Source organism: Pelecanus crispus, chromosome Z (assembly GCF_030463565.1).
Source record: "Pelecanus crispus isolate bPelCri1 chromosome Z, bPelCri1.pri, whole genome shotgun sequence".
Classification (NCBI taxonomy): domain Eukaryota; kingdom Metazoa; phylum Chordata; class Aves; order Pelecaniformes; family Pelecanidae; genus Pelecanus; species Pelecanus crispus.
In genome coordinates, this window is record NC_134676.1 from 12725374 (window position 1) to 12752286 (window position 26913).

At 43.2% G+C, this 26913-nt stretch overlaps 1 protein-coding gene across 1 annotated transcript in view; it reads right to left on the bottom strand.

Annotated features, from left to right (window-relative positions):
- Nucleotides 1-691: 691 nt before the first annotated feature.
- Nucleotides 692-26913, bottom strand: part of CCBE1 (collagen and calcium binding EGF domains 1) — a 99180-nt gene continuing 72958 nt past the window's right edge. Inside the window, exons 3-11 of the mRNA XM_075726983.1 lie at nucleotides 23752-23804; nucleotides 17973-18107; nucleotides 17074-17211; nucleotides 11028-11134; nucleotides 4733-4853; nucleotides 2663-2802; nucleotides 2535-2570; nucleotides 2018-2053; nucleotides 692-925 (exon numbers count right to left, since the gene is read on the bottom strand). Of these exons, the coding sequence (XP_075583098.1) occupies nucleotides 692-925; nucleotides 2018-2053; nucleotides 2535-2570; nucleotides 2663-2802; nucleotides 4733-4853; nucleotides 11028-11134; nucleotides 17074-17211; nucleotides 17973-18107; nucleotides 23752-23804 (1000 nt within the window). The remainder of the gene's footprint in view (nucleotides 926-2017; nucleotides 2054-2534; nucleotides 2571-2662; nucleotides 2803-4732; nucleotides 4854-11027; nucleotides 11135-17073; nucleotides 17212-17972; nucleotides 18108-23751; nucleotides 23805-26913) is intronic.

The following is a 26913-nucleotide window of genomic DNA, read 5'->3' on the forward strand; positions in this document are numbered from 1 at the left end:
AAGTAGCGTTAGTTTAGGACAAACACATCTTTTCAACTCTCTTTGAACAATACTCTAGCAACACAAAGCCAAATGATTTCCAGATCAACAAGTGGCGCCCTTGTGCTTCACCATACTTTTTTTGCCTTTTTCTGCCATGGTGCAGCATAGTAGAGTAAGACATTTCACTTAGAGCTGGCCTGTTCTGTGAAACAGGGATCCAACTTTCACACTCCCTTAAGCCTGGGGACAGTAGCTGGAGACTTGAGTTCAGTGGTATAATACATTTACGTGTATAAAGTAACCGTGGATCAAGGTTTCCATTATTGACATCATTCAGGGATGATGTTCAGCTACTCCTCTACCCCTGGCAAAATTTGGGTACTGGGTCATTTGGACATAGAATATAAGGTAGGCAGATGAAATGCTGTGGTCTGCGCCATTAGCTAGAGCATGCCTTAATTGTATTATATACTAAGAAGGTTTTCTTGATAGTCTAGGTACAATGCACAGTGCAGGCTTCACGGTATGGAATTACTGGAAGGAGACTACCATGAACCAGGAAAGCTACAGTACAGGCAGCATGGTTGGGGAAAAGCAGAGAAAAAACTGGGAAAATTTATATATATATATATATATATGTGTATATATATATATATATTTTACATTGTCAGTGCATTTTTATATTGAACTACTCTAAAGGGGCTCGTAGCTAAGGATGGGCTGCCTTCTGTATCCTGGAGCCTCTGGGTGCTGCCTGTGGTTTGTAGTCTTCTCCAGATCCAAAATCTACTGTGTCATGATAGTTTGTAAATTCCTGAGGTAATGGAAACTCCTCTGTTGATGAGTGAGTCCTGTGTCCAAACACTCTCTCTTGCAGCTCAGCGATGTCGTTTCTGATGTCTGCCATCATCAGCAATAGGAAATCAAATGAACCTGGTGGGCCCTGCAGTCACAAGGCACGGTCATGAATAATAATCCACTTCACTCTTACAGTTTTCAAACAGGTTGATATAATTACTCATGCTGGGGTAACTCAGTAAAATACTGCTTCGTATCAATTGCCAAAATTAGTGGTCTGTTTTTGAATCAACCTGCTCAGGAAACAATTTTCAAAAGGCGGCAAATGTTTTTGCAGACAGAGCCTGCATTTACAAGATGCTCAGCCCTTTTGTTCCTTAATTCCTCTGCGATATTTGCCTCCTAAGAGTATCTTGACACCTCATGGGAATAGAAGAGATAAATTTTGGTTCCCTGTGTTCCTTCTTATTAAACCGATAGAAATTACATTCTTAGAATGACTAATTAATCAATAATTATTATTTATTTAAAAAATTTTCTCAAGAATGCTGATATTTGGAAGGTATCTTTTCAATATGGTAACCCTGCTGCTGTCCATCACTAACTAAATATATTGGTTATTACAATGCAGAGACTATCCATCTGGTTTTATCTGATTTTAGAAAATCTAATTTCTTTTTAGCTGACTTCACACAGTAAAGTACACTGTTTAATACTGAGGACACCCTACTGGACACACTCTTAAAAATCCATTCCACTAATGAGAAAACACCGTAAGAAATAAATTTTTAAACCATTTCACCTGAAAACAGATTGTAAATACTCATCCTTCTCCTGATGACTTGCTCAAAGCCTATAGCTTCCCAAAGAGACAAGGGGCAGGATTTTAAAAGGTTCCAGGGATCCAACTCCCATTAGGAGCGGTGGCTGAACTGTACTAACCAGTGCTCTGCATGGGATCTCATGCCACTGCCTTCTGAGGATGTCCCACCACTGTCGTAGGGCAGAGGTGCACTTACTGCCTTCAGTGTCACACTCAGCAAGGGAGGAAGTGTGTAGGCAAAAGCACGTGGCTGAAAACAGGTAATTACTTTCTTTCCAAGAACATTTTATGTACATGTAAAGTATCTTTCACTGTGCTCTTGACACAGGAGAGGTTTTTTTTCCTTTTGTTTGACCTGTTGTTAGTAGTCAACATCATTCTGTTGTGGAAATTCCTCCTGTGAGCAATACTTACAGGTATCCCCTTTGGTCCTGGTGCGCCTCGCTCCCCCTGTAATCAATACCACCTCAGTTAGTTTACTGTGACTAAAGGAAATGAAAAAAAAAAATCACAATTTGCCTCTGCAGACTCCCTTATTTACTGACCCCAGATCAAGAATCAGCTTAGCGCTTGCTTGGAAAGTGAAGGAGGAATGCAAGGAAATTGCTGCTGATTATAGTGGGAGCAGAGTTGGGTACTTCCAATATTTCTCCCAGACAGTAACAAGCAAACCAGTTAACAGGAGAAATGCATAAAAGAGCAATCTAATGAAATGGGCTAAAGCATCAACATTTCTTCATGGAAAAGCCAAAAGAGCAGCAGAGAAAGGGAAGGAAGACATGAAGGGATAGGACAACAGGATGTTTTCAGTTTAGCAAAGGAAATGAGATGGTAAAAGGGTGTGACTGCAAGTGTGTAGAGGGTCTCTCTAGCAAGCCTGCACTTCACATGTGCGTGTGCCCATGTTATGGAAAACAGTACCTCTCCTCACCTTGCTACCATCTCTCCCCGGGGCTCCTGGTGGGCCCTGCAAGAGAAAAGAAAGTTTTCACAAGGACATGAGAGGATGTGGAGCCAAGACCAATTTTGCAATGCATGACAGGAGGTGAGAATACTGACCACGGGGCCCCGTCTGCCCTGCTTAATATGTGATATGTCTGGAGATGGGCCCATAGGTCCCATTGATCCACGAGGGCCTGGCTGTCCAGGAGGTCCAGGTGACCCAGGAACTCCTTGACTCCCTTTTGGTCCTGGAGCCCCTGCAATTGACAGCAAAGGTTACCTGCCAGGGAGACCTTCAGGACACGTCATCAGTGCAAGCACTGGGGACTGACCATTTTTTGAACCACCCAATAGACTGGTTGCCTTAACACACCCAAATCCACAACAACACAACCAACATAGCAGTCATCTGAGACAACATTAATCCTTGTCACAGTGACTATAAGAGATCTTCAGAAACCAATTAAACCTTGTGTATACAAAGAAGCCAAGACTGCCACTGCCAGGTGGTTAGGGACACAGACTGGGAATGAAAACAAAAGCAGAAATGCCTCATTTTCACAGAAAGAACAAGTCACATCTGAGCAACATCTCATAAAAAGAAGGCCTCAGAAAACTCATAGGAATGTTGGGCTGAAGGCATCTACATGACTGGCACAGAAGCAAGCCCTTTTCAGTGGTGGGTTGCACCTCTCTTTTGCCCAGTATGGTAGCCAATGTGCTAGGGGCAAAAAAAGGCTCTGTTCTTCCATTTTGCTTTATATCCTTTTCAGCTTCTGCTAATTCAGCAGAGAGTGTTAGTTTTTAGGAAGCACACAGGCAACAAAGCATATGTTTAGCTCAAGAGAAACACTATGAAAAGCAAAACAGAAAATCGGGCACCTGAAACAACAGTTGCACAAAATAAAGACCATTAAAGTGTCACTAGCTGAATTGCTTTATTGTTAGAGGGGAAAGCAATTTTCTTCATACTGAAGGCATGTGAAAGAAAGTGAAAGGCAGAGAGTAAAAAGGGTTCAGCAGGACAGAATATGTACAGTTAGGGTTTTCAAAAGGAGTAAAATCAAGTTCAGTGATGAACCTCATGCACTCCTCCTGAAGACCCAGCAGCGCTGTTGCTAACGTCAGGGCGGAGGTGAGCAGGGATGGTTTTCAAAGCGGAACAGACAATTCTACAGTACCTTGGACAGCTCAGTCATGGGGAAACCAGATGGAAGACCTGCAGGGTCAGGCCTATGTTAGAGAGATTGCAAGGCGACGCACTGTACAGTTCAGAGTCTGACGCAGAATCTCTAACCACATTGTCCTTGCACTTATGATATACTGAAGACTGAAGATACTCATCCTCCAAGAAAATGAGATAAAAACTCAAAAACCAAAGCAAGACTGCAAAAGTGGGGATAAATGGCGGGGCAGTTCAGTTGGGAGCAAATCAAACCTTGTAAGGAATATCTGCTAGTCCTCCGTAAGAATATTCCTGAAACACAGCACAATGCTAAAATTCCTTGGATTTATCACTAACCCCAAATTAGATCTGCATTCAACAGAGTTTGCAAAATTTTTAGCATCACTGGCTGGAGGTTGCAAGGTGTCTGGCTTAAGTTAGAGCTTTAGAAACTCTGCTTTTCTCATTGTTTCAACTGATACCTTAGCAAAGAAGGTGTGAGTGGAGTTTTACTTTTCTTTTTGATTCCTTTGAATCTGGAACACGCATAAAATGAACAAATGAATCCTTGCAAAACCAGATGAGGAGAAATAAAACAGTTGGCAGAAACCCCTTCATACCGAAAGCACATTTTCTGCTCTAGTAATGACAGTGAGCTAAAGCAATAGGTATTCCTGAAATGAAATGGAGAGTGTTTTAAGACAGAGTTAAAATACAGGAAATGACAGCTGAAGCAGGTGAGAAGTCCTAGGGAGAGGGAGAAATTTAACACAGAGGACAAACACAGCTTGCGCTCCAAAGAACGCATGGAGACTACGACACAAGGGATGATGTTAGACAGTTGGCAGAGGCTGACCATAATGACCAGAAAGTTCTTCTTTTTAAATTTAGCACAAACACAAATATAATAATAACAATCAAAATATGAAACACATGACATTCTATCACACTGAAAGATTGAAGATTATAATTTTTATTCATGGCACTATTGCACATTCACATCCCTCTGGTCTGTATCTTACCTGGAGGGCCTTGTTGGCCAGGCTGGCCTGGGGGGCCAGGAATATATGCATTAGATGCAAGCACTTTTTCACCAGTGATTTGCTTGCTGAGATCAGCAGCATTATTTGGCAGCAAAGCAACCTGCCAAAACCAAAAATCACTGTAAGCTCTTCATTGTTCAGCTGAATAAATCACATTCTTGGTTAAGCTTTCATGTGGACAAACAGCATATTTAAACACTTCATGGAAATCATCGGAAAAAAATGTGACTCTGTTGAAGTCTATGACAGCAGTTACTCCTAAGCTGGCCAGCTTGATTTTTTTCAAGTATGGACATGAAGACTTCTTGAAGCTCCTGCCATATTTTGTGGTCCCAAGGAAAACTGCAATGGGACCTCCTTACAGGTAGCCGGAACCAGCTGGAAGGATGCCTGGGGACTCTGACTCTCACCTGTACATCTTTCTGACCGACCACCTTGCAGAAATCTGATGAGAAAGCATTGTCATGGAGAGTAACAGTCTACAATGCCACAGGATGTTTTTGGTGACCCATGGAGACAAGTCAGGTTTTGCAGAAATGGTACCCTCCTCTGTCTTCCACACACAGGGAGGGGGAGTGTGTAGCATGAGCTCTGAGTAGGGGATCCTAGAGATGATCCACACTTCAGGTATGATATACCCAGAAAGTTGCCCAGGCTTGAAGAATGCCACATGAAAAACATGGCACCATTTGATTTCAAAGCATTTATTCATTCTGGTACTTTTCTTTCCCTGGAACCAGCACCCTGATGTTTCCTGTGAGGCTGTTCACCTTTCAAGTCACCACGGAAATACTACAAATCAATCCAGATGGAAGGTAGGAGAAATTCAGGAGATACACAGCAACAAGTTGTCAAAAACTTAAGTCTCATAACTGCTTGGATCCTCTCAGGAAACTGCTTTTTTTCTTATTTGAATTTTCCTTTATTCGTTTACTGCCCTTTCTCAGGACAACATTTGCTCAGATATTTGAGTTCTCAATTGCTGCACAAGCCCCTAACTTTTCATAGGTTTCAAGGACAGCCCCAAATCCTTTGTGGATCTGACCCTGTAACCACACTATTTAACCCGACATATGTCTGGATCTGCTCTGCACAGAGACACAGAGATAAGTAAGTGAGAACATAAGAATAATTGCACACTGTGGTTTCAAATGCCATTATCCATTACATCAGATGTTCAATTATCCATTAAATATTAATTTTACCAGATTGAATATATTTAATAATTAAACATATTTAGAAATATTCTGAAAATGTTTAGTCTCTCCAGAGGCAGCTGAGGGGAGATGACAAGCCAGGAGGCTGGTCTGCAGTTTTTTGCTCTGCCAAACAGAACTGAAGAGCTCTTTCAGCAATACCAGGGTCAGCTCTGTTGCTGCACTGAATGAATTTGGCTCACTGGATAATTTGATGTTGGATTCTGCAACATTTGCATGGGAGGGTTGCATTAAATAAAATACATGATGACTCCTACTATCTGACAATGCTTTTAATCAGCTATTTGGAATTCCCTGCACTGGACTGCTCTCAAGACTCCTACTTGTTTCTGTGGTGATTTGATATACACTCTCTTGCCCTTAGTGCAAACCTAATGTTTGTAAAGCACCTAAAAAAAAAAAAAAGCTATGCACTTGCAGCACATAGTAAGTAGGGCAAATTTCTTTTGGCAAACAAATTATTAGTTAAGGAATGCGCTTAAGGGCAGCCAGTGCTGCTTGCAGTTTGAGGTTGCATGCACAGAACAGTTCTGAAGGAAGCAAAAGTGAGAAAAATAAAGTTATAAATGCTGAGATACTTTCTGGTGGCATTTCCAAAACACCAGTTTGATTTTTCAGGCTGGAATTCAAAGTGCGATGACAGGAATACAAGGATTTATTGGCCATTTGTGACACAGGTTTTGGAAAGCATTGCTGTTCCAAAGACAAGATGACTGCACCAAGGGCAGATTAAGCGACATGATGTAAGTCTTACAAGAATTTTGTAGATTCACTCCACCCCCACACAAATCAGTGGCTGGATGAGGTCAGCACTTCATGGAAACCCCACACGGTGTTTCTTACGTGCTTATTCCTATGAATCTGCTCACACAGAAAATAGGGATCCAGCATGCCTACTGTTCTGGGGTGGGCTGTCATCTTTGGTTTTCCAAAGAAAAACATCTTTGTTTACCAATGACCCTGCAGCTTTCTCAGCCAACATCCCAGCCATTGCACCACAGACCAAAATATGGGACTACTGAAAATAAAGGGCTATTCCATGAGTCACAGCACCTTACACCTGGGCCTGAAGAGGAAAATTCAGTAGCTGGGGGCTCTCATAGCCACGTTGGTCAGGGCCCAGCACGAGGAGGTCCAATGGCCAGCTCTGGTCAGCCCACTGGATGCACTGTTTCCCAGAGGTGCATCCACCCTGTCCAGAGCAGGGTCCTGGCTTGATATGAATGGAAGGTTACAAGGGACACCATGCTGCAAAACTTCCATTATGTGACACAAATCAACCAAGGGCTCTGCAGTGCCAATGCTGCTATCCTAAAACTGAGACACAGAGTTAGGTCCTGTGACTATCTGAGATATAAGACTATCTTATTTTTCAGACAGTTTTTGTGAGAATATTTTCAGTGTCATCAGTGAGTGTTTCTCCTCAGGTGTGGCCACAGTTGAGTGACAGATTAATTGATGTCCTCTTTACAGCTTGTACTTAAATTTCTGACCAGATCCTATTTTGGGGATCTATTTCTATCCCAGCTAATAAATAGATGTCACTTAGTATGTAGCCCCTGCCATGAATACTCTTCAGGCTACATTGCAAATGGCCAGGCTGGAGTAAAAAGGTGCGTTTAGTGGCAGAGACTCATCATGAAGAGGATTTGGAAGTGTATTCTTTTCTGTTGCTTAAATATTGACTTGTTCCTGCCAGCAAGGCTGTTGCAACAACTTAGTAAGATGGAAAAAAAAAATCACGTAGCTGCTGTGAAAGGATCTACACATGCTTCCCCACTGAGTCAGCTCGGCTTGAAGCATACTACTAGGAGTGCCAAAATACCCAGGTTCTGGTCTAGCTCACTGTTCTTTGATATCTTCTGGCCAGAAAATGGTTGTTACATACACTGGGGCCAAACCATGTGTTTTTGACGTTGACTCACATCCTCTTAGAGATTGGCTATACTCACTGGCCTAATTTCTATTTCACCTTTTAACTGAACCAGGATCCTGGTCCAGAGTGACCTTGGCTTTCTCTGTCCACAGCTCCAAATCTTAATGGCCCTTGGAAAATATTTTTTTTCCACGTCCATGCAAATATTAGTGAGGGCAAATTTTAAAGAAAGACAGTATTAGAAACAAGACTCCCATATGTTTCGTTGCATGCAGCATCTGGAGTTTTGGGTAGTTTCTAGGAGATCTGTGGTTTAGATGACTTTGACAGGGGTGATGTGGAACATGGCTTTCTAATTAAGATGTTTAAACAAATCTGTGCAGTAGGATCCACCAATGCCCCAGCTCCAAGTGCTGAACTGCTTACTTGATTTTTCTAAATTGTTGGCTGTGTGTCAAGATATCTTTCCCCTAGTTTTCCAGCTTTCCACTCTTCTTCCTTCTAGCAAGGTCAGAGATCAACCTAGGACTGCCCACAGCCCCCTAGTATATTGGGACAGTGCATCCCACTGCATGACCATGCAAGGTGACTTTCTGCTTCTGATCCTAGAACTACTCTGTCCTGGATCTGGAATAGCTGTTGCAATCCTCCAAAAAGGTATTGGTGCCATCACCAGAGGTAGCAGGACTTGAATTCACCCTGTTCTTTCCTAAGGAGACACAAAACCACACCCACTTTCAAAAGCATACCCCAGTTCCCAGTTGTAGGATTTGATGGATTGGATCTTTGAAAGGCTGCTAACTCTAATTTTGCATAAAGTTCATAAAATCTGAAAGACTTAACCACAAAACTGAAGACTCATTCCCATAAACTGTCTCTCTGGCAGACAGAAATGAATTTTTCTGTGCAAAACAGAGCAACTTCGACTGCAGATATTGAGAGATGTCCTCCCCAGAAGAACTTGGCCATGGCAAGCGGCTGGTGAAGCACAAGAGTTCATGTCTCCCTGGGTGGAGAAGCAGCAGGAGGCTGCTCTCCTCTCAGCATAGACAAAATCTCTCCTCTCTGTGGGGTAAAAAATGCTGAGGGTATCAAGGGACCATCTCTTCCAGCTCTGTCTGTGTGAGGCTGTCCTAGTTTCGGCTGGGATAGAGTTAATTTGCTTCCTAGTAGCAGGCATAGTGCTGTGTTTTGGATTTAGTATGAGAATAATGCTGATAGCACACTGATGGTTTAGTTGTTGCTAAGTACTGCTTATGCTAGTCAAGGACTTTGCAGCTTCCCATGCTCTGCCAGGTGCAGAAGAAACTGGGAAGGGGCACAGCCAGGATAGTTGATCCAAACTGACCCAAGGGCTATTCCATACCATATGACGTCATGCTCAGTATAGAAACTGGGGGGGGTTGGCTGGGGAGCAGCAATCGCTGCTCGGGAGCTGTCTGGGTATCGGTCGGCAGGTGGTGAGCAATTGCATTGTGCATCACTTGCTTTGTATATTGTTATTATTATCATCATTATTATATTGTTATTATTATCATTACTATTTTACTTTATCTCAATTATTAAACTGTTCTTATCTCAACCCAGGAGTTTTCTCACTCTTACTCCTCCGATTCTCTCCCCATCCCATGGGGGTAGGGGGAGTGAGTGAGCGGCTGCGTGGTGCTGAGCTGCTGGCTGGGGCTAAACCACGACAGAGGCCCAATCCTGTGGGCTCCCTCTGAGGATGCCAAATAGATCAAGTCCTACCAGGAAGATACTTGGGGAAAATTAGTCGGTAGACCATGACAGGGCTTAGCTATGAGGCAAGAGTGAGCTGCGCAGTTTGGCTTCCGAACAACAAGTGCCCACAGTGACAGGTATCAATGGTGTTAGTTTTCCAGGAGTGAGTTTTGAACACAGGCACAAAACAGTGGAAGTTAGACACAGAAAAATTTCCATTAATTAAGGCCATTGATTTCCATCAATTCTTGCAGGAAACAACTTGGCCAACAGTGTGTCCCCAGGTCCCTCCCTGGGGGTTAGTAAGAGCCTGCTCAGCATCATGGGCGGTGGCTTAAAAGTCAAACAGACACTTAAAAGCACAGATCCTTTTTTAATCCATTCGCTATCTGTTTGAAGCCCATAATTTTCACCACACATGAAATTCTGTCACTTCCACATTTATCTTCATACTGATTCAGAAGGAAAACATGACATTATGAGATTTTTGTAATAGAGTATCTCAAACCTCACTGTATTTCATTTTAGTAAAGCAGATTTCTTTTTTCCTCATATAAATTACATTGAAGGAATTATTACATTGAATTACATTAAAGGCAACAGGTAAATATACCAAATTGTGTTTTGACACAATGAAATTAAATAAGTACCCTGGGTGAAATAATTACAGCCTGTCAACATGCAGTGCTGAGACTATTCTTGCAGTACATTTCCGTTTCAGAGAACTGGAATGTTCAAAGGAGGTGTCACCAGAAAAGGCACTACACCTGCACCCCTGCACTTAGCTTTCAAAATCCTGGGCTGGGTCTCTGCGTTATTTCAATCCTATTGAAGTGCAAGAGGAGGCCACATATAGGAGCAATTAAAGTTAAAGGCCAGGGGAAGTTTTTAAGTGCATTATTTTCTACTTGTAAGGACACAGGTGAAAATAAAAAAGGTTGGGGTGGAGGGGTTTTTCTTTTTAAAAAAATCAATCCTAATGTATCTTCTAGGGATATTTTTGTTTAGCCACACACCTCCTATTTGGCAAGAATCCTGTATCAGCACCCTATTAATGCAAAATCATGTTCTCCCACATTCCCGCATCTGTAGAATGTCTTGCACTTGCACACAGTAAAGGTGGATCTAGTCCAAAATCCTGTGCATTCAGTATGAATGAAAAGCTGAGGCCAGTGCTGATTGCCAAGAAACCTGGGCTCAGACTGGGATGGGTGTTTGCCAGACACTGTTACCACAAGCTTGGTAAAACAGCTCCAGTTTGGTTGGTTAGCAACCTGCTTACAAGCAATACAGGAGCATAAGGAAGAGATGCCATCCCTAGATGATTTTAAAATACGTTGCCATCATCTTTATGGGCACAAGAGCCACATGGCAGTGACAGCTCCAAACACTTAAATTTAACCTCAGTTGTCATAAAACATGCAGGTCTGGTAAAGACATGACCGATCAATATTCATACCTTTTGCTTCAATTGTAAAACCGTCTGCTTTATTTGATGAAATTCCTTACAAGAAGCACAGCATGTCCCTGATTTCGCCACATTTTCAGATTTCTCAGGAAGTCCAGCTGAAAGAAAGCAGTTTCCAATACAAATATAAAGATCTAAAGAAAAATTCATAAAGTGATTGCAAAAGCAACTTGAAGGTTGTTACATTTCCCCAGACAGTGAAAAGACGACTCTTGCCATTAGTAATGCTTTGACTGTGAATTGCTATGTAAGGCTGAGAAACTTTACAGGGACAGCTCTGACCTCATTTTTAAAGCATCTGTTTCCAGTTAACAGTCCCCCAAAATTTCTTTTTTTAATACCTGAAAAAGTTTACACTCCTTCTTTTATCTTTGTGTGTAGGGTAGACTAACCCTATAGATCTGAACTGATTTACAGACCCCTGAAGGGAAAATTTTCATATGCTATAAATTACAGTAAAAATCCCTCACAATATGGTCATTTAATTTACTTTGTACAAACTGCTCTTTATCATTGCTGGTTATTCCTCCATGTGATGGAATCAGCCTGAGCAGAGATAGGGATTGAGATTAATGCCAGGGATTTAAATCCACCCAGGAGAAAGGGTCACACCTGTTGATACTATGCATGAATGGGATCTTTTCAGGAATCCATTAAGTAATTCATACTGTAAAGGTATTGCAAATGTTATTTTTTTGTTCTTTTCCCATTCTCATACGCAGTGAAGCACTTCTGCATCGCAAACAAGCACTGTTTTAACAGATGCCTGCTTAAAGAGAAATGTGGCTTCTAAAACATGGGGTGACACATACTGGCAAACTCTAGGTGTTGTTTTTTTCCTTCTCATATAGTTGTTGAGACGCATCAAGTGTATTGAGGCCCTGCATATGATGTGTGGCCTTGTAGAATGTTACCTGGAAGGGTTATTGGACACATTTGAACACTGACCATGATCTGCAGGTGCTCCTGATTAAAGCCAAAATCTTCAAAAAGGATCAATTACAATGTGCTTAGCTATTGTATTATACTTCTCACTTGGACACACACTTTCGTGTCCTTCATCTTTTCAGAAGTGTGTACTGATTTTGAAAACATCTACTCATTTTAAATAAAAATGGAACTTTCTAATAATAAAGATATTATGTGGTACTTGACTTTAAATGTTTGCATGGTCCAATAAGGAATACTGCACCCAACTGATGTGATCTATGGACGACCATTGCACAAATTTAGGAGAACCTGATTTTCAGTATGTTCAGTCCATTGGATATAATGCCACGGCAGGTATGCTTGCTTTTAGAAGACAATCCAGGAGTGCAGCACAGGCTGGGACCTACCTGTTTGGGGAGCAGCTCAGTGGAAAGGGACCTGGGGGTCCTGGTGGACAACAAGTTCAGTATGAGTGAACAGTGTGCTGCTGCGGCAAAGAAAGCCAACAGGATACTGGCTTGCATCAACAATGGCATCACCAGCAGAGACAAAGACATCATTATCCCACTCTACTCAGCACTTGTCAGGCCACATCTGGAATACGGTGTTCAGTTTTGGTCCCTGCTACACAAAAAAGATGTGGACAGGCTGGAGAGGGTCCAGAGGAGGGCCATGAAGATGATCGAAGACCTGGGAAGCCTGCCATATGAGGAAAGGCTGAGAGAACTGTGTTTGTTCAGCCTTGAGAAAAGAAGGCTTAGGGGAGACCTTATCACATGTTCCCGTATTTAAAGGGTGGCTACAATGAAGATGGAGACTGCCTTTTTACAAGGAGTCACATGGAAAAGACAAGGGGTAATGGGTACAAGTTACTCCTGGGGAGATTCCGATTGGACACAAGATGAAAATTTTTCCCAATGGGAACAATCAGCCATTGGAGTAATCTCCCCAGGGAAGTGGTGGATTCCCCAACACTGGACACTTTCAAGATTCGTCTGGACAGGGTGTTGGGCCATCTTGTCTAGACCATGCTTTTGCCAAGAAAGGTTGGACCAGATGGTACTTGAGGTTCCTTCCAACCTGGTATTTTATGCTTCTATGATTCTATGAAAGGTTTATTTCTCTTACCTCCTAATCAGGTAGGTGAGGGCTGCAAGGGCTAGGTGCTGGAATGACCAGCAGCAGTAAGACATTGGTATTAGTGCTGAACTGATGAGAAGATTATGAGGCAAAGGTTTGGGGGTTTTGCCCACTCATCAACTGCCTGCTCCCACAGCTGCAGTTCTTTAGCATTACAGTAACTCAGATATTCCTCTTTATTTTATTTAGCATTTTTATGGCAGTAAGCACGCTGCTCTTCCCAGACCTTTCTGATAGCACACAGCTTGGTAATACCTGAACAGCTTCCTGCGCAGTGTTCAGATGGCTCAAAGATTTAAGGCCAAAAGGTACTACTTGGGGTTTTCCTATGAACTCTACATAACATGTAATAGAATTTCACCAAATTTCAGCTATGCTGGCTCAAGACTTTTTGGCCACAACACCTCCCAGGGGGACTCCAGCCTTTGTGTGAAGATACCTGAATACACAGCATCTGCTGGTTCCCTTACTGCTGTATTTCTAATGCTAATTATTTCGCCTTTGGCTTCTTCCAAAGCCTCTTTGCCCATAAGGCTTTCTCTGATAGATCAAAGAATCTGCAGCACACAGGGGTTTTTTTCCCTTAACAAGGAATCAATATGCTGTAATCAGGACACCTCTTGATATGTCTATAAGGTAAGTTTTCTCTTGACCTCAAGTCAGTATCACAGCTCCCTTAAGCAGTTCTTCCTCTCTCTCCAATTTTTCAGCTTCCTTTAAAAAAAACAGTGTTTTGACATGTCCATTTTTGGACCTGTGTAGGATTTACAGATGCACATATATAGAGCCATAAGAAAAAATGCCTTTTTGTTTTCAAACTCAAATAAAGTTTGGGTTTGGTACTAGTCTTAACCAAAACTTCTTTTAATAGCTATCTTACCAAATGAGTTCCCTCATAACATGCACACATTGTGTTAAGAAATGTTGCTCAAAGCAACATACAGTCATAGGGAGAAACTGCCAGAGCCTCTTCTATTTGAAACCTAATGCAATCCCACTAGAATCAGTGGAATTATGTGCAGATTAAGAAGCAGTGAATTTGGCCTCATGTTTCATTATAAAATCCACTTTATCTTCCAGGAGGATGTGGTATACAGGGCTGACAAGTATAGATAAAACACGGCTGTAACCGTCCATGAAGATGAACGCTGAGGGGGTCAGCTAATGTTTGGGAAATATCATACCAGTGAGATTTCTGCAAAGCCAGTTGGATTGACTTGTCGGAGGAAGTCCAACAGTGTCACATAAGCAAGTGTGAGCTATGTCCCAGGAGAGAGGCGGAATCCCCCTAACTCATACCAGACAGAGGTGATGATTTGCCCGAGGAAGGAGTCATCCATCAAACATTCGCTCTACCCCCATCCGATCCTGTATCAGGACCAAACTATGAATAAAGCCAGAATAAAGCATGGATAAAGCCAGAAGCCACCTAGGACAGGCCAGAGGGGGCAGGAAGCAATTAGACGGAGCCACCCACACGTGTTGCAGATACAGAGGTCGCCTACCGGGGTCAGTTTGGCCAGCACTGAGCAAGGCACTTACGTAGCCTGTTTCCATTGCACAGACCTACACCAGGAAACTAAAATTATTTCAGAGAAGGCTTAAACAAGCCACATTTTATGAAGGCTTTCCAAAGCATGAAGTCTAGCTCACGCATGACGTCGCTGTCCTGATGGGGGTTCTTTTATCTCGGTGAGACACTGGTGAGCCCCGCAGCGCGTATCGGTAAGAGATCTGCTCTGCGGAGCAATGTGTTTTCTTTGCATGAGCTCGAAGACTCTGTCTTGCTGATGCTGGAAGAGAAGGAGAGGCTGACGGGGGAGAGCTCGGCGGGGAGCTGTGCCGCAGGCGGTCTTTGCATGGAGACTGTTGAGTTGATCATCTGTGTTGTATTATCTGGGCTCAGCCTGCTGAGATGGTTTCATTTACCTTCTTCAGCATGGGTAGCTGTATTGTCTCCGTCAAATGCAACTTGCTGTGTGTGCGGGAAAAATGCTCCCTATTCTTGTGCCCCACTGACAAACCCAGAGCTCTCAGTCAAGCCCACTTATAGAGCCAAAAAAGTGCCTGGATTGCAGCCTTCAGGCATGGCACGATGAAAACATGAATAATAATCCCCCGGGAAACGTGCAATGTGGTTAAAGCTGGAGAGGGATACATATGTTTTCACGTCTCTCATGCTAAATTTTAAAATCAAATTTAAGTGTTCCAGCTACCATGAAAAGCAAATCATCTGCTTATTAGGAAGTCATTCCAGCGCAGACGCAGTGCTCTCCGGGGCAGTGCAGGGCTGGGGCTGACCACGGGGTGGTGCGTCGCTACAGACGGTTCCTCGCGGCTGCTGAAAATCTTGATTTTCTTTGGGATGACTTACGGACACAAGCCCTGTGAAATAGTGGTGGCCAGCTCCTCTTTCATGTGCACCAGAGGTCTGGCAATTAGTAACATTAACTTGGAGTACAGCAGTATAACCGAGCAGAAAGCGTCCTTCTCTGCTTCACACAGTTGATTTGGGAAATGTTTGCAGAGATGGTGGGTATTTCGTTCGAGATTAGCTACTGGAACTGACATTTTTATGTGCCATGTACATTCAGTGTAAAATTGGTGTTTTTCAAATATTAGAATTATTTCCACAGCCTTGAATATTTTGAATGGTTGGTTATCCTGAATGCTTTGGGCATTACCCTGTCAGGAAATTTGAACTAGCCAGAGGAAAAGTTAACTAAAAAAACTATTCACAAAGGGACTATATAGGTTGTACCTCTTTCCTTAAAGGCCCCACACACTTACAAGGAAAAAAAAAAACCAAAACAAAACACCTACAAGGAACAATTAAAGTTAATGGAGTGGCTCCAGTTACACATTTTCAGAGGAAAATCAAAATTATAAATTGTTGTGGCCATCCAGCGGGATTTGGAGCACCCAATGAAACAGGTGTTCAGGCATTAATTGATGAACCTATGGTAAGTCACCATTTATCAAAAGGTTTTTTTTTTTCCAGAGCACAGGTTATTCTCTTCCTCCTTTCTTTTTAAATTGTCATATTAGTATTTAATCTGCAGTACTCTAAATGCTGTAATTTAATAACTGGGATGAGGTAAAAAACTTTAAAATCATTTATACACAGCACACATACATACTTTGAAACCAACAATGAAAAACAAAAACATGCCCTCACTTTTACCCCTTTCCCATCACATATTACTTTCGTAAAAAAAAAAAGAAAAAAATCTGACCGCAGTCACGAGACATACAAACTAATTGCAGGTCAGCAGAATTCAGTGTTACTCAACATAATTTGGCAATTGATTTAAGCAATGCTTGAAATGTGTGTGGAATTCCCAGGCACACCTTTTCTGAGCCTCTGAGTGCCCAGAGGCACTAATCACCCAACCCAGGGCCATTTTGCTAATCTCATATGTCGGCATGTAAATACAAATTACACTCACTGAAATTAATTTAATTAACAGATGAAATTAATGAAGGCTTATAAGGGTGGGCATCTAGCAATTTTTTTTCCCTATGTCTCCTGAGCTCTGGACTGCGAACTAGGTATAATCCAGGTTGGTATGGGAGCAAAATACGGTTTTTAGCAATTGGATCAAGGAGAAATGGTCTAACTGAAGCTGTAACAGCAAGTTTCACCAATCAGCCACTCTGCCTTTCCAGGGGAAGATGCTTTCCATATCCTTCAATGTACTTGTGCTCTTTCTTTATGGATGTGACTACTGATTTACTGCTCCATGTGTGCAGCTCATAAGCCGGGGAGGAGGAGAGCGTGCGGCAGAACTGCTCCACAGGCGCTTGGGTGCCCAGGGAACAACCCGGGGTCTCCGGGGGCATCACCTACATCCCAGCTTCAGACCCCCAGCTCCAAGTGTAGCGTAGGGAGCAGTTACTCTTTACAACAGATCAACCTTTTAGGCAGCACTTTGGCCCAGGACCTTCACCGCCCACAAGCATATACCTTTATCTCCTTTGGTGCATGTCTTGCCGTCATCCTCCCGGATATAGCCTTCATGACACTCGCACCTGTAGCTGCCCATGGTGTTGACACAGATCTGAGAGCACAGCGTCCCGTTGCTTGTGGCACACTCGTCGATATCTGGAGGGGACCAAGAGCCGAAAATGTCCTAAAGCCAGAAGTTTCAGACCTCAAATGCAATAAAAGACTTCCTTTAAAGGCATCAGGAGATTTTTGTGGTTAAATAAATGAGTATTTGCAGCACCACTGGTGCTTTGGGCTGGAGCTCTGTGCAAACGGCACTGTTATTATTAACACACTTGGCATTTTATCGGTGAACACTGTGTGACTGTTTCTTTGCATTGAAAAGCTTCCAAGCAAAGCTTGATCCTGCAAATCTTGGCTCCCTGGCACAGCAAACCATGCAGGGCAGGACTATTGAATCAGGGGGGACTAGCCACACAAGGACCACATCTAAGTGATCGGTCCTGAATTAGATACTGGCCATCTGAATCAAAACCCAAGGATTTGTTTTCATAATTAGGCATGATTACAGTGCTTTGAGGGTTACTGTTTAGAATCATGGCCCTCGTCTCAGGCCAAAACCACAGATATGACTCAAAACCTGCAGGAGGAATTAATAAAGGGAAAATTACATCAGCTCAAGACTTCAAAGTGTCTGGGTGCATATGTCTTGTTTTAGGTACTACCTCCTAATAATTTCAGGGGGATTTAGATCTCTTAGTTCTGGGAACCAATTCTTCACATAGTTAAAAAACACGTTTATTCTGTAATATTAAAGAGAATAAGACAGGTTTCAGATCTAAACTGACTCTTAAAAGACCTGAGGTAGCAGAATACATCATTTACCAGAGATGAGCTCAACACGCACTTCTACCCACCCAGGCAATAAGGCTTCTCTCTGTTCCTGTGCCTCTCTCGATCATAGCGGTACCCAGGGTAGCAAGTGCATAAGACTCGCCCGAAGTTATCTGTGCACTGCTGTTCACAAGGAGCTTCGGCACAGACATCATAGTCTAGGGAGAGAAAAACGTGGTTAGGAAAATACCAATGGCAGTAGCTGGATGATACCGTGACAGGAAATATCTCACCTCCCTGCTAAGTAATAAAGTTACATTGTTTTTGAGGATAGAAGAAACCTAGAATTAAAACATTCATAATACACAAGCAAAGAATTATAGTAAAATTGTAATGGCTAATTACAGCTTTACAGTAGTTAGACTATCTCTTAAAGCTGAATTTTAAGCAAGAGGCACTTTCCCAGTTTGCAGAATTTAAGAATTCTTCTCACAGAAATATTAAATTACCTAAAAACTTTTTGCTGTTTTCTTCCACAAATTTTTAAGTGCTGATAGCAACATTTCCTAAGCAAAATGCTGTGAAACACTGTGAAGCTAACTGCCAAATCTGGGCAGAAAGTATATCATAAGGCAAAGTTAATTAAAATCACACAATAATTGTTCAAAGCCAGATATAACCCTTCTAGCAAAGAACACATTGTTACAAAACCATCATCACTCTTAATAAGAAATATGAAGATTAGGCTATGGTAAGTTGCTGGATGGGCTTGTCCGTGAAATCCCAGAAGAGCATCTGAAGTCCCTATTTGAAACCCAAAGGAGGGTGAATCTGTTTCTGATTTCACTGCTGTGTAGCAGCAGAGCTGCAGTCCGGGGAATGGACACCAGAGCGAAACGGGGTCTGACCTGCATCCCTGCCCTGCCAGGGGCTGCATTTGGCTCCTGGTGTCAGGCTGGTGCCAGGGCTGGGGGGCAATGGGCAGCCCCTGGCCATGGGTGCAAGGGCTTTGCAGCTCCATGGGGAACATTTGCCAGGAGAAGACAGGAGCTGAAGCAGCATCCAGTCTCAAAACCAGCTCAGGAAAATCCTGCTGAAGGTTGGGTTTTATGCCAAAGCAAGTGGCAGTTTCTGTGATCATTTCAGAGGAACATCATCCTCCGCACAGCGTCCATGTGGTTGTCGCTGTGACCCTCCAGTGGCTGGGTGCTGGAGCCCACAGCAGATATATCCTGTCCCTGCTCCAGACCAAATACATCTAAACAAAACCTAAGTGTTTCAGCTGAGTTCCCAGCAAGGCACTGTGTTTCCATATACACAGTATAAAATAATTAAAACCCAAACTCATTATTGAATCACACTAATAATTAGCAGACATCTCTAGGTACGATAATTTTTCCAAACAATTAAAATGAACTATTAGATGGTAAAGCAAGTGAAACCACATTTGCTCCACAGACCATATAGACCACACGTGTAGCACTGGGGGTAAAAGTGACAGTGTGCCAGGGTACAGAAAAGTGCCAAATGAGACTTAACAAGCTGCTCTATGTCACACCAGAACCCCTTAGACCAAAAAATACTATTGTAATGGTGCCAAGCATTTCCTCCCTTGTGCTTGTCACCTTTTGAATAGCAGGCATCTTTTCTTTCCTTTTCAGTTCACAAGTGTGTTGATTTTAACTCCTGAAGTCTGCCCGCAGTGCTGTGGCAGTGAATGGCAGTGCCAGGAGCCCCAGAAGGAACCAGGGTTGAATAGTGCAGAGCCTTGCACAAGCATGGAAGAAAAACATGGTCCTTTCCTTCAAACACGGCCAGCCTGGGGGCTAGTTTGGGCTTTTTAGGTGATGCTGGGGCTGTAAACTCCCATTACATTTGGTGCTACTATGTAGCCCCAAATACAAAGCATTAGTGGTGTTTTTCCTGGGCATGGTTCCAATTTTCATTCTCTGCTGAAATAAAACCGGATGGAGAACAGGCTAGTATGCCCAGCACTGAGGTTCCAGCAGGAACATGCCTGCTCCTTAGCCAGTGTGCCCAAATCCAGATGCTGGATTTGGTCTGTGCCATGTTCAGCCTATTTAGACCAGAGGCAAAATGAGCTCTGTCCTCCCTGTGCTTCCATGAATAGATGTGCCCCAATAAAATCCTAAAAACCAGTGCTGGAAGGGACCATCTTTCATCACAAGCAGGATTAGCTAGGTGTAAACCCTCCTAATAGACATTAATCTAGCCTGTACTTAGAAATCCCTGAGGCATGGAGATGCCCCACCACCATGCAGTCTATTTCTGAGATTAAATACCCTCGCAGATAAAGCTTTTTACTCATATCTAATCCAAACTCCCCTTACAGCCATCTAAGCCCATTATTTTCATTCTCTTCTTCTTGGCCATGAAGAACAGTTTACTTTCCCCCTTGCAGTACGTTTTCACATACCTAGAAACTGTTATCATGTCTCCCCTTAGCCTCCTTTTCTCTAGACTAAACAACCCCACTTCTTTGTAATCTTCTCTCTTTTGTCATATTTCATGTAGCTACTCTTTAAATAAGTTTTTTGCATCCACTTTAGCAGAGCTCCATCAAGACCATTGCTTCATTTACTTTCATACAAAGCTAGGGAAGGGTCCAGGAGGTAGAAATCTCCCTACTGGTGGTTCCCACACAGTCAACCCAAATCACACAATGGCTGTGGGCAGGTCCCATGTCATGGACCTGTGCATCCCCAGGGCTTTGGCCCCAGGTAGCACTACTCCCTCAGGAACAGTTGTCACAGCTGGGATGAAATTGGGCAAAAGCTGCTGCACCATCTCCGTGTGTCTTGCAGAACCGAGGATGCACGCGCCCTCCCACGTTCGAGCCCCTTGTCTGCCAGCTCAGCCTAAGAAATGTGGTTTGAGGATGAATCAAAGCCACACGGTGAGGATCAGGATGTTCCAGACTTTAGGAAAATACAAAAAAACCAAAGCAGAAAAACAAATGTCTCTACATGTATTTCAATGAACTTGGAAATGACAAGGCAGCATGCAAAGCTGTACCTAGGGAAATTTCTGAAATAGCATTAGTGAGGAAAGAGCAGATCTGATTAGTGTTTGCCTGAACAGTATTTTGCTCTGAATTAAGCCACAGCCAAGAAACTCAAGTAACAAACCAGTGGTAGGGAGGGTGCTCTCCAAAAGAAGCTGTTTCAGACTACATCTGTCCCTGCTTTACTCTTGGTGATGCCATGAGACAGGACCTGGTTGGAGCTGTGAATCTCCAAAGCAGAGAAGGAAGAGATCATTCAGGAGAAAAGGGTGAGGAGCTCTTTTTTGACCTGCTTTGCTGGTCAGGTGGAGCAGGGAGAGATGCTACAGGGGGAATCAGACACACAAAGCACACTCCTCTCAATGTTTCCTGAGGATCATTGCTCTGTGCTCCTGCAGCTGAAACCCAGAGCAGAAGGTGAATCCAAAGCAAATGAAATGCAGAACCTGGGGGCATGGACTCATACTGGACTGCACTGATTTCTGTTGCTTTTCAAAGGCAGACAAGAAATAACAGGACAGAAACCAAAGATGGACAAGGACAAAGACACAACCCTTTGGAAAGAGTGTTTAAATAACAGCTGTCCAAGAATGTGATCAGTGTCTTCCCGAGGCAGCCATAAGAGGGTGGACAAGGTAGGATCCATCCCTCTCCCAACCCTCCTCCCTGCAGCCACTGCTAAATCATAGAGAAGACAGGGCTGGAACTACTTCTCATGGCTTTGACTTGCCAGTACTGGATTAAAAGGTGCAGATGTGCTCTAATAAACTCACATCTGTAATGTATTTATGCGCCTGTGTTGAGATATGCATTTCATACAGCTGCTCTGTCAAGATTATGCCAAAATAATGTGTGAAGAGCCAAGTGATGTCTTGTAACAAAGGGAAACGAGTGCTTCACTGAATCATGTTTCTTATCCCTATACCAATGGCCCAAGATTGTCTCAGATGTTATAGCAATTGCTGTGGCCTCTGAAGTTCAAAGCAAAATATAGATTGAGCTGAAAAAGGGGGAATGGAGATAAAAGAGGAGAAAAGCCACAGCCAGCAGAGAAATTCAATTAGTGGCAGAAACTCTCAGGTTACTGAGATGCAGTTAATAGACAGGATTAAGCGACGTCAGTGGGTACATAATAAAAGCTGTTTTCATAATCACCTAAAGCCTCAAGAGATGAAAATTAGAAGCCTAAAATAATATATTGCCATGGACCTAATTTTATTTTTGCTCCTGTTACTTCTCCTGCTGTATCCATTATATTTTGTGAATAACCAGTGTATAAAATTGTTACAATCCATAGGAAAGCTGGAGGCCAAACTGTAGAGTCCTGGCTTCTTTCCACCCTGAAAGGATTCAGGGCTTCTGCCTCCTACACACAGAACCACCTTGTACAACACAGCGGAACCATCTCCTCTAAGTGTCCGTCTTGCACTGGAGCTGTCACCTCAGGCCACACACATCAAGACAAAACTCATCGCAAAACCACAGGACAAGGAACTCCTTGTGAGCATCAGTTTCGCCCAAACCCTACCCAGCTCCCCAGGACTCAGACTGGCATTGTGAGCCATTTCTTTGCAAGGAAGCGGCAAATGCACAAATCCTGTTTGGAGAACATGCGAGGGTTTTGCTTTTTTTTTTCTTTTTTCTTTTTTCCTTTTTTTGCAACGAGTGTTCTAGTGTTTTCAGTCAGCAGCAGCAAAGATAGAAATAAAAAAAAATAGCAGCAGGATCAGAGTTTGGGTTATAATCCCTGTTGGCTGGAGTCTGTAACTCAAAAACCAGCTGACTCTCTCTAGTATGTTAATTTGTCACTTTTCTTTTCAAAACATCACCATCCGAAACTGGGAAAACTCTCAGGTCAACTCGAGGCTTTCCATATGTCATCAAATAGAAGGATGTGTTACCATAAACCAACTTTTTAGCATGCTTTTTGGAGCAAGCAAGGTTTATTGGCATGTTGTCTCTGGCCATTTGCTTCTGCCTGACAGTTCCTCTTCTCCTGTAACTTCAGAGACAATTTCATCCAAAGTGGGCAAAGTGGTGGGAGAAACTGAAGAGGTTGCATTGCTACTGCTCACTGAAGCCATTGGCTGGGTAAACCCAACAGAGGCCTTCCCCAAGGTAAAGGCAGGCGAAGCTCAGCATTTTCCTAAATGAGATCTCGTTGCAGCAACCTCTGAGCATTGGGACCCTGGTGCTGCCTTTGCAAAGCGTACAGGCAGCTCCCCTCTGCAAGGAGGGGATCATTCCCTTTTCACTACAGCCTGAAATACCCAGAGTAATTCCCCATCTCTCTCTGTCCATGGTGACAAGCAAGCCGTGCCCACAACCAGGAGAGGTGGTGGAAAAGAGACACTGTTTGGCGGTGCTCTCCCCTTGCTGACATGTTTGGGAAATAGGTAACTAAGGCGGGACTAACTCATGAAGTTACCCGCTCCCTGTGCACTTACAAGCCAAATCGCCTGTGCAATATCCAAAGAGTACATGGCGAAAGCCATCAGCCAGGAAGGGTGTGCTCCTGGGTGCACAGAGGGCTCCCATGCATTCAAGAGCAGAATGCATCCCTCTGTTTACAGCAGGTCATGGTACAAGATCTGTGTAGCCACATGTACTTAGGGGAGGACCAAGGCTTGGCATGCTAAGTGAACCTTTTGGAAGATGCTCATCTTTTTATTTTTCCAACCACTTCTTGGAAACAGTTACCCCACTGACACACAAGATACGTCCTAGCCTGCGGTTATATCAGGATGCTCTTCTAAACTGGCAGTGTGGAGAACAGGGTAAATGGGGAAAGACAAATGCACAGGGACACGAGGGGTAAGAACAGTGAAAACACATACCTTCAGGGATGCACTGTCCAAGAACAAACTTATAACCCTTACAGCATTTTTTCCTGAAAAAAAATAAAATAAATAAGTGAATAAATAAATATATTCTCTAAAGGTTGGTGCTGCCTTTAAAAACAGGCGTGAGTAGATCATGGATGTGATGAGCCAAACAAGAGGAGGATCCTGAGCTTTGCAGCTGGAGGTATCTCAGCATTAAAGAATGCAACATGGAAAACCACCACTCAGTCCATGAGGCATTATAAATGACAGCATGGTCAGCCACGTCAGGAGCATGGGGCTGGGTACCCCAATGCTGACCCACCCAGCATCCCAAGTAGTTTCTGAAAGCCCTGCTTCCTTGTGTTGAAAGGATGCAGCACACCTCAGTGCTGTCCATATACAAAACTCAGGTCACAATTTTCATGATACAGTGAGGGGTGTTTTCAAACATCTGTCATTACAATGTAAACTTGCAGAAAGGGGTTAGTCTCAGTGAGAAGTACACACAAGATAAATGCTATCAGTCATTTCTCATCTTCTAATAAACCTGGAAGGTGATAAGTGATATATATTGGGTATTTCAACTGGAGCAAGGGACAGTATCTTACATAGGCAGGGGGACAAAACTGCAGTGAAGAGTCAATAGGATGAGGTATTTTTTATGTGCCTATGATACGAACAAAGCCTGAGTGCTGAGAAATTAACATTAACATAACTGGCTTGTAATGACATTTAGGCATTCAGCTATATCTCCTTGTTTTGCTTTCTAGGCAGCAAACCACATCAAGTCACCAGGACTCCCAACAGCACTGAGGAGCCTTTACAATTGGCTGTGTCCCTTATCACCCTCAGAGCTACTCGCTGTAGGGGTCTGGTAACCTTCAAAGGGTCCCAGAGTGGTGGCTACCAGGACTGCTGCAAGAGAAGCAAACTGCTGCTCAGTGCACTACTTTATCAAGTCTACATGAGTCTGAGAGGAAAAAAAAACCAAACTTGTATTTTAGAAATTCACAGTTTTTCATGCCTTGTGGACATGCTGCGATATCTGCAAAACTGGGAAACCATCCATTTGGTCTTATCCTTTAATTCAGTAACCAACGCAGAAGAGTGCTAAAGCCATGGCAGTTAATGACACAACACTTGCCTAGATAACACGCAGCCATCACAAATCACCATTATGTTGAATACAAATCAACTATCAGTTGCAACAGACCACTTAAAACAAACAATGCATTACTCCAAACTATGTAAAAACAAACTTTGGCTCCATATTTTACCCTCTTCCAAAGATTAGTTGGAATATAAATTATGCTTAATGAAGGTTAGACATCTGAAGAGGAAGCCTCGCTTTGTTATGCAAACAGTGGTCCCTCATTAGACTTTTCTCCAAACACTGCTGTGAAGTTTTATCTGCAAGACAAACAAATGCAGGAGGAATGAGTTCAAAGGTGCATCAGGGAGGCTGTTCATATGCTGCAAGCCATGCCGATGGCTTTCCAAGTGCGCATTCATCTCCTCCTGTCTGCGGAAGAAGGGAGGCTGATAAAGGCTTGCTTGTAGCTGCTCTTCAGATGAAGATACAGCCCAGCTTGAGAGAGGGTTGGGAGATGGGAACGGAGAGGAGGGCATTCCTGCCACAAGATGCTGACCTGTAGGGTTGTGCCAGCCAGAGCTAACCAGAAAGAGGGAGCAGCAGCTTTCATAATTTCTACCCTTCTTCTTGGGAATTCCCACTTGATTTTCAGGCTTAGGACCCTTAGGAGTCCCACCCTTGGAGTGGCTTGAGGCAGCAGATGCAAACATCAGCTGGCACAGCTTGCTCCTGGGTAAGGGCTCGCCTGCGAGAACCTTGCGGGAGCTGCCTCTCTCCTCTCAACTTGGCTGGCAATGGGTTTTGGCTGGACTTGCTGGCTTTCTTGTGGCTAAACTGTGGTTTTATCTGCCCTCCTGGATTCTCCTGATAGCCAAACCACTTGCCCTGATCAAAACCCTCTCCTACAGTCACACGCTGAGAACCCACCACATGCTGAGTTACAGCCCTTAAATACTTGCACTGGCACCCTGAAGCAAGCACAGCCTTGTGTTTCCTCACCGGGGGTTGTTCCAATTAAAGCCACTGGAAAATTGTGCTGCCCTGGCAGGTATCCAAGCCCCTGCTGAAATCCATCTCTTCAATGGCTTCTTGCAGCAATGAGTTCCACAGAGGAATAAGATGTTTTTGAGAAATCATTTCCTTGTTTTCAGTCTCCCTTTCAACTTTTGTTGAATTTTCCCAGGGTTTACTGGTAAGGAGATTGGGAAATGTTTTCTCTACATACCTGAAGATTTTTCCCCATCGTAAAAGCTTTAAATCACACCCAAAGAAGTGGTTTAGAGGAGGGATGCCCTGCTTTCAGGATCACACTCCAGAAGCCAATTCCCTATGATGATTGGTTCCCAATTCAAGATTACTGATCTCTGTATTAGTGCAGCCCGTACTCAACAGCAAGCTGCAGCCAGCAGCACAATTTTGCCAGGGAAACTGCTACTTGAGGGTTAATGCACAGGAAATACAATACAACAATACCCATTTCTCTGAACATTACATTGCAACCCTGGGATTCCTGCATACTTTAGCTTTTTACATTCTTAAAGAAAAATCTGTCAAAATGATGGACACATGAGTTGATCATTAGCAAAGGCATTTTAATAGCAATACCCATTTTCAGACATCCAGCTCCAGGTTGAGATGTCTAATCAACGTTGCGTAGCAGCGATCTCGTTATACATAATGAGAGGTAAGAGGGGGTCCCCACTGATAATTTTAGCTACTAAATAACTTTCAGCGAGGTGGTTGCTACGCAGCTGTACATGTGAGCGTGCCTCAAACACAAACTCACACACAGCTGTGTAAGAAGCTCAGCTACTAAAATCTGTATCTACTGGAAATTAAGCTGATTCATTAACTTTAAATCTGGTTTCCAAAAGGAGAAACTTCTGACAGACTTATCTGTTACAGCTTTTAGTGGGGTACTTCAGCTATTAAAAATATAGCAACTTCTGATTCTCATGCAATCTTCACTCATGAACATGCACAAGCCCAAATTTGCAGAGGGTTTTGGGCACCATGATTTTGATCACTGTGATGTCTAGCTTTTGTGTTATCTGTAAGAAAATCCAGAGCAATAAGGACTC